At 39.7% G+C, this 7,879-nt stretch overlaps 2 protein-coding genes across 2 annotated transcripts; both read left to right on the plus strand.

Annotated features, from left to right (window-relative positions):
* Positions 1-491: 491 nt before the first annotated feature.
* Positions 492-2,936, plus strand: LOC107850677 (subtilisin-like protease SBT3). Its single transcript, XM_016695375.2, has one exon. The coding sequence runs from the start codon at positions 595-597 to the stop codon at positions 2,863-2,865; it is 2,271 nt and encodes a 756-aa protein (XP_016550861.2). The 5' UTR covers positions 492-594; the 3' UTR covers positions 2,866-2,936.
* Positions 2,937-4,266: 1,330 nt separating this feature from the next.
* LOC107850676 (subtilisin-like protease SBT3) lies at positions 4,267-7,114 on the plus strand. The gene has a single exon (XM_016695374.2). The coding sequence runs from the start codon at positions 4,762-4,764 to the stop codon at positions 7,042-7,044; it is 2,283 nt and encodes a 760-aa protein (XP_016550860.2). The 5' UTR covers positions 4,267-4,761; the 3' UTR covers positions 7,045-7,114.
* Positions 7,115-7,879: the final 765 nt, after the last annotated feature.

The following is a 7,879-nucleotide window of genomic DNA, read 5'->3' on the forward strand; positions in this document are numbered from 1 at the left end:
ATGTGACAATGAAGAGAAACTGAATTTTGGAACTCGTGATCTAAAATAATGGTATAGATGTTTGTCTGGTTAAAAATCATCTCGTATGTGTAGAGAAAAATGAGAATTTTAAAGCTAAGCTGTTTCTAAATAAGAAAGTATGAACTGTGTTGCTCGGACTTTTAGAATTGTTGTCGCACTCATGTGGGATCCTCATAAAATGCATAGCTTTGCACGCATATGCGATCCTCATAAAATGCATAGCTTTTGGAGTATCAGACACAGAGTCCGAGCAAATATATAGTATGACATTCCCTTGGAGCAGACTAAAAAGAAAAGTACGACATAAAACTTAGGATGGAAGGAGTACAACTAAAGCAACTTTGACATGATAGATGGGGGTAATGACAAAGAAAGTTCCTTTTTGAGTGAAGCAAAGTTGGGAATTATTGCAAGCTTTCTTTTAACTTGCAAGTTGCAAGTTCAATATATTGAAAATATGGACAACTGATTGAGAAGTTGGATAAGAGGGTTTCATTCCTCTAAGTTCTCTATATAAGTAAGCTAACTTGTGTTCAAGAAAATATCCCAACTTCAATTTCATTAATTAACAATATGACTAATTGTATTGCCTTGTGCTTCTGGTTCTTTGCTAGTATTTTTTTACCATTTACTATGTCTCAGAAAGAAACTTATATAATCCATATGGATTTGTCAGCCATGCCAAAAGCTTTTTCTAGCCATCATAGTTGGTACTTGTCCACTCTTGCTTCAGTATCAGATAGCTCAAATCTTGGTTCTTTTAGTAACAGAAATTCCCTTGTATATGCTTACTCAAATGCCATTCATGGTTTTAGTGCAAGTCTTTCTCCTTCTGAGCTAGAAATTATCCAGAAGTCTCCAGGATATCTTTATGCAACTAAGGACATGACAGTTAAAATTGACACGACGCATACGTCCCAATTCCTTGGCCTTAATTCCAATTCTGGTGCATGGCCAAAGTCAGATTATGGCAGAGATGTTATAATTGGTTTGATTGACACAGGAATATGGCCAGAGAGCAAAAGCTATAGTGATAATGGGATGACTGATGTTCCATCAAGGTGGAAAGGTGAATGTGAAAGTGGCACTCAGTTTAATTCCTCTATGTGCAACAAAAAACTCATTGGTGCGCGTTACTTCAACAAAGGTCTAAGTGCTAGCAATCCGAATATTACCATTGCGATGAATTCAGCTCGTGACACAGCAGGACATGGAACTCACACGTCTTCCACAGCTGCAGGAAGTCGTGTAGAATCTGCATCTTATTTTGGCTATGCCCCCGGGTCTCCTACAGGCATGGCACCAAAGGCTCATGTGGCAATGTACAAAGCTTTATGGGATGAAGGTACAATGTTATCTGATATTCTGGCTGCAATTGATCAGGCAATTGAGGATGGAGTGGATGTAATATCGTTGTCATTAGGCATAGATGGTCGTCCCCTACACAGTGATCCGGTAGCTATTGCCGCATTTGCTGCAATGGAGAAAGGTATATTTGTTTCCACTTCAGCAGGAAATGAAGGGCCTGATGATGAGACTTTGCACAATGGAACACCTTGGGTTCTCACTGTTGCTGCTGGCACAGTCGACCGCGAATTTCTTGGGACACTAACTCTAGGCAATGGAGTTTCAGTCACTGGTTTATCCCTCTATCCCGGGAACTCAAGTTCAAGTGACAGCTCCATCGTTTTTCTCAACGCATGCCAAGAGGATAAGGAACTGAATAAAAATGCATACAAAATCGCAGTCTGCTATGACGCAAATGGATCAATAAGTGACCAAGTGTACAATGTAAAAAATTCAAACGTTTCAGGTGGTGTCTTCATAACAAACACCACTGACTTGGAATTTTACCTCCAAAGTGAATTCCCAGCTATCTTTGTGAACTTTCAAGATGGTGATAAAGTTTTGGAGTACATCAAGAATAGTCCTCCACCTAAAGCAAGACTCGAGTTTCAAGTGACACATCTAGGTGCTAAGCCTGCACCAAAAGTTGCTGGCTACAGTTCAAGGGGACCATCACAAAGCTGCCCTTTTATCCTCAAACCTGACCTGATGGCTCCGGGCTCCTTGATATTAGCATCATGGCCTCAAAAATTATCAGTAGGTGATATTAAATCCGGAGAGCTTTTTAGTAACTTCAACATTTTATCTGGTACGTCAATGGCCTGCCCTCATGCTGCTGGTGTAGGAGCACTTCTAAAAGGGGTATACCCCAAATGGAGCCCTGCTGCCATCCGCTCGGCCATGATGACCACAGCTGATGCGTTAGACAACATACAAGAGCCCATCCGTGACATCGGTAACAACAACGATGCTGCTAATCCCCTAGCCATGGGATCTGGTCATATCAATCCAAATAAGGCACTGGACCCAGGGCTGATCTATGACGTTACACCAGAAGACTACATAAATCTCCTCTGTGCTTTAGATTTCACATCCAAACAGATCAAAGCCATCACAAGGTCCTCCTCATATTCCTGTACCAACCCTTCATTGGACATAAACTATCCATCTTTCATTGGCTATTTCAATTACAACAGCAGCAAGTCGGATCCTAAACGGATACAAGAATTCAGCAGGACAGTGACTAATCTTGGAGATGGTATGTCAACATACACAGCAAAATTGACCCCAATGAATGAATATAAAGTTAGTGTTACACCTGACAAGTTGGTTTTCAAAGAGAAGTATGAAAAGCAAAGCTACAAGTTAAGGATAGAAGGTCCATTGCTAGTGGATAATTTCCTGGTTCATGGATCCTTGAGTTGGGTTGAAACCAGCGGTAAATATGTTGTAAAAAGTCCAATAGTTGCCACCACCATAAGAATGGAACCTCTGTGAGAACAAAACTGATTAAGAAACTCTCTAATGAATATTAATTGTGAAGTAAAGTTATGCATTTTGTTCACTTAGCTAAAGACCAACTTGCTGATTGATGCATGAAAAGTTCAAATGATTACTTTTCTCAATCTTTAACAGTAGTTGGATTAATTTTGAACTTAGAAAATATAAAAGTGAATTACTAAAGGGACAAATATTTATCCAAGACAAGACAGCTCAGCCATTTGTGTTTTGTTAAGAAGGAAATGCTCAATAAATCATAAATCCAACAAGAAATAATACAGATTAAGATAAGGTAGTCTTCTATTTTCTTCTCATCTGTTACATAGCAGTTATACATCAGCAGAGAATATTCTTTCTAATTATGTTTAGATCACAACAAAGATGAGTCATAAATCTGAGCCAAGTCATAAATGTATATCCTGAAAGTTTGATGATCAATGACGGACCTACCGTGTGGCTACTAGGTGCTCAAGCTCCGAATATCATATTTTTATATTGACAATCACTAGTAACATATATTGAGCACCATATCTGTAAGTAAAACCTTCAAGATTTAAGGCCGATGAGCACCGAGGAGTTAAAAGCATATAACCAATGTTGATGACTAGTTATTTCAAGGGGTGTATCCACAAAGTAAGCAATGGATTGGCGTAGATTGACCTAAATCCTATGTGTTAAGAAAATCAGTAAATACATATTAGTAGTTGAGGCTGCATAAAATAAACCCTTGTGGTCCAGTCCTTCCCCAGACTCTGCACATAGCAGGTGTTTTAGTGCACCGGGCTGCCCCTTTTTTGAGGTTGCTGTTTTAAAATCTGGAACCCATAACGTTCAAATTCTGAATCTTACAATTATTTGGATGGGTCCTCCTTTTCATCTAGATCATCAGCTTAAGTCTATGGACCACTAAATATAACATCAGTGCTACTTTTTATCTATAGAATTTGGAATTCAGTTTTAGTGGCTATGGCTTTACGTACGATGGATACAGGATATGCTCCTGTCTGTATCTTTGGTTCCATGATTAAGGGAAACAACTTTATCATCATTGTTCAAATCATACACAAATGTTAACTCTTCTGTTCAATCATTGTGCTTAATTTAAAACTTGTTACCTTCTCCGTTGCCAATTTACATAACGGCGTTTGACTGGGCAAATAACAACAACAGCAAAATACCCAGTGTAGTACCACGAAATGGGGTCTGGGAAGGGTAGATTGTACGCATACTACCCTCTACTCAAAGGTAGAGCATCTGTTTCCGATGGACCCCCGGCTCCAGATAAAAACAGTCTAGCAAAGAAGTAATGGAAATAAAAGAAACAACAAAATGTAATAAAACAACAAATAGTAGCAACACTATCCTACATCAAAACAATACCATAATCAACCTACACGGAACAACAGATAATAACAGAAATCGAAGAACAAGAAACAAGAGTTTGACACACATGGACTGTATGACTATAAAGCACCTCAAGTTAAATTGTTTCTAAATAAGGAAGTATGACTTATAATTCTTGAACTTCCCAAAATTGTTGCCACGATCTTGTTGGATCCTCAAAAATGCATAGCTTTTGGAGTATCCGGCACACAGTTCACTGTTCTTTTTAAATGTCCCAGCAACATAAGCATGACATTCTTTTGGGACAGACCCCAAAAAGTATGACACGTGATTTGTGAGGGACAGAGTATAACTAAAACAACTTTGACATGATAGGTGGGGGTAATGGGCAAAGAAGTTCATTTCAGAGTGAAGCAGAGTTGGAATTATTGGAAACTTCCTTTTAACTAGGACAACTGATTGACAAGTTGGAAGAAAGCGAATCACTTTGGATTCTCACTTCTCTGCATATGTAAACCAGCTAATGTTCAGGAAAATATCCCAACTTCTATGTCATTCTTCAACATGGCAAATTGTATTGCCTTGTGCTTCTGGTTCCTCTCTATCTTATTTCCATTTAATAATTCTCAGTCAGAAACTTATATCATCCATATGGACTTGTCATCCATGCCTAAAGCTTTTTCTAGCCATCATAGTTGGTACTTGTCTACTATTGCTTCTGCATCAGATAGCTCAAATATTGGCTCTGATAACAGAAATTCCCTTCTATATACTTACACTAACGCCATTCATGGTTTTAGTGCAAGTCTTAGTCCTTCTGAGCTAGAGGTTATCAAGAATTCTCTAGGATATCTTGCTTCAACTAGGGACATGACAGTTAAAATTGACACGACGCATACGTCACAATTCCTTGGCCTGAATTCCAATTCTGGTGCATGGCCAGAGTCAAATTATGGCAAAGATGTTATAGTTGGCTTAGTTGATACAGGGATATGGCCAGAGAGCAGAAGTTATTATGATAATGGGATGAATGATGTTCCATTAAAATGGAAAGGTGAATGTGAAAGTGGCACTCAATTCAATTCCTCTTTGTGCAACAAGAAACTCATTGGTGCGCGTTACTTCAACAAAGGCCTAATTGCTAGCAAACCAAATATCACCATCTCGATGAATTCAGCTCGTGACACGGAGGGGCATGGGACTCACACATCTTCCACAGCTGCAGGAAGTCCTGTAGAATCTGCATCGTATTTTGGCTATGCCCCTGGGTCTCCTACAGGAATGGCACCAAAGGCTCATGTGGCAATGTACAAGGCTTTGTGGGAAGAAGGTCCTCCAATGTTATCTGATATTCTGGCTGCAATTGATCAAGCAATTGAGGATGGAGTGGATGTATTATCCTTGTCATTTGGCATAGATGGTCGTCCGCTATATGATGATCCGGTAGCTATTACTGCATTTGCTGCAATGGAGAAAGGAATATTTGTTTCCACTTCAGCAGGAAATGACGGGCCTGATGATGAGAGTTTGCACAATGGAACACCTTGGGTTCTCACTGTTGCTGCCGGCACAGTTGATCGTGAATTTCTTGCGAAACTGACTCTAGGAAATGGAGTTTCAGTCACTGGTTTATCCCTCTATCCCGGGAATTCAAGTTCAAGAAACAGCTCTATTGTTTTTCTAAACACATGCCAAGAGCACAAAGAACTGGAGAAAAATGCATACAAAATTTCTGTCTGTTATGATGCGAATGGATCAATAAGTGATCAAGTGTACAATGTAAGAAATTCAAACGTTTCGAGTGGTGTCTTCATAACAAACACCACTGACTTGGAATTCTACCTCCTAAGCGATTTTCCGGCTATGTTTTTGAACTTTCAAGATGGTGATAGAGTTTTGGAGTACATCAAGAATAGTCCTTCGCCTAAAGCAAGACTCGAATTTCAAGTGACACATCTTGGGGCTAAACCAGCACCAAAAGTTGCTAGCTACAGCTCAAGGGGACCATCAAAAAGTTGCCCCTTTATCCTCAAACCTGACCTTATGGCTCCAGGAGACTTAATATTAGCTTCATGGCCTCAGCAATTATCGGTAACTGAAATAAACTCACGAGAACTTTACAGTAACTTCAACATTATATCTGGCACGTCAATGTCATGCCCTCATGCTGCTGGTGTAGCAGCACTTTTGAAGGGGGCACACCCTAAATGGAGCCCTGCTGCCATCCGCTCAGCCATGATGACCACAGCCGATACGTTGGATAACACGCAAGGGCCCATCCAAGACATTGGCAACAACAACAATGCTGCTAATCCCCTAGCCATGGGGGCTGGTCATATCAATCCAAATAAGGCGCTGGATCCCGGGCTTATCTACGATGTCACACCTGAAGACTACATAAATCTCCTCTGTGCTTTAGATTTCACATCCAATCAGATAAAAGCCATCACAAGATCCGCCTCTTATTCCTGTTCCAACCCAACTTTGGACTTGAACTATCCATCTTTCATTGGCTATTTCAACTGGAACAGTAACAAGTCGGATCCTAAACGGATACAAGAATTCCGGAGGACAGTGACTAATTTTGGAGATGGTATGTCAACATACACGGCAAAATTGACCCCAATGGATGAATATAAAGTTAGTGTTGCACCTGACAAGTTGGTTTTCAAGGAGAAGTATGAAAAACAAAGTTACAAGCTAAGAATAGAAGGTCCATTGCTAGTAGATAATTATCTGGTTTATGGTTCCTTGAGTTGGGTTGAAACCAGTGGTAAATATGTTGTAAAAAGTACCATTGTTGCCACTACCATAAGAACGGATCATCTGTAGTAAGACATGTCTTGTAAAAATGTGAAAGATTAATGAATGATTGTGAAGTAAAATTATGTATTTCATTTCAGTTAGTTAAGCATCCTCATTTCTGCAACTCTCAACTTATGGATGTGGGAGTTCTTGAATGGCCAACATTCCATTCCATACAACACAGTCAGTCTAACTACTGCTCTACAGATCTTGCCTTCAAGTTTTGGTGGCCCCTTTTATCACACAAGACTCCGGATGCTAAGATGGATGTGTGGGCATATATAAGACTATAAATGAAGATATCCAAGAGAAGGTAGGAGTGGCCTCGATGGAGGACAAGATGCCAGAAGCAAGGCTAAGATAGTTTAGGGATGTTTAGAGGAGATGCATGGATGCCCCAGTCCAAAGGTGCAAAAGGTTGACTATGGATTGTCACAAAAGAGTTAGAGGTAGGACGAAAAAGTATTGGGCAGAGGTGGTTACCGAGGACATGATCTTAGATAGGTAGTTATGGAGGAAATGGATTAGGGTAGATGGGTTGTTAGGTAGTTGTGAGTTGTCTTGCTTATTCCTTTGTACTAGTTATCATAGTATTAGTTTGAGGGTTCCTTGTTATGCCATTTCTGACTATCTGATGTTTCTTGCACTAAGATTATCGCAGCATTTTGTTGTTGTGAGGGTTCCTTTTAATATGCTTTGTCATGCGTTCTTTTTGCATTTTGTCGTGGCTTCTTTTCTCTTGTTGTTTTCCACTTTTCCTTTTTAGAACTGCTTTTTGACGTTTTTGCTTGAACTGGGTGTCTATTGGAAAATAGACTCTTGAAGACCCAACAAAGTAATTTGCACTTTTTGCCTTTGATAA

This window comes from Capsicum annuum, chromosome 12, assembly GCF_002878395.1.
Source record: "Capsicum annuum cultivar UCD-10X-F1 chromosome 12, UCD10Xv1.1, whole genome shotgun sequence".
NCBI classification, from domain to species: domain Eukaryota; kingdom Viridiplantae; phylum Streptophyta; class Magnoliopsida; order Solanales; family Solanaceae; genus Capsicum; species Capsicum annuum.

Bases quoted from the DNA above. Each gene is read 5' to 3' on its own strand.
- LOC107850677 (XM_016695375.2), top strand. From the start codon at position 595: ATGACTAATTGTATTGCCTTGTGCTTCTGGTTCTTTGCTAGTATTTTT.
- LOC107850676 (XM_016695374.2), top strand. From the start codon at position 4,762: ATGTCATTCTTCAACATGGCAAATTGTATTGCCTTGTGCTTCTGGTTC.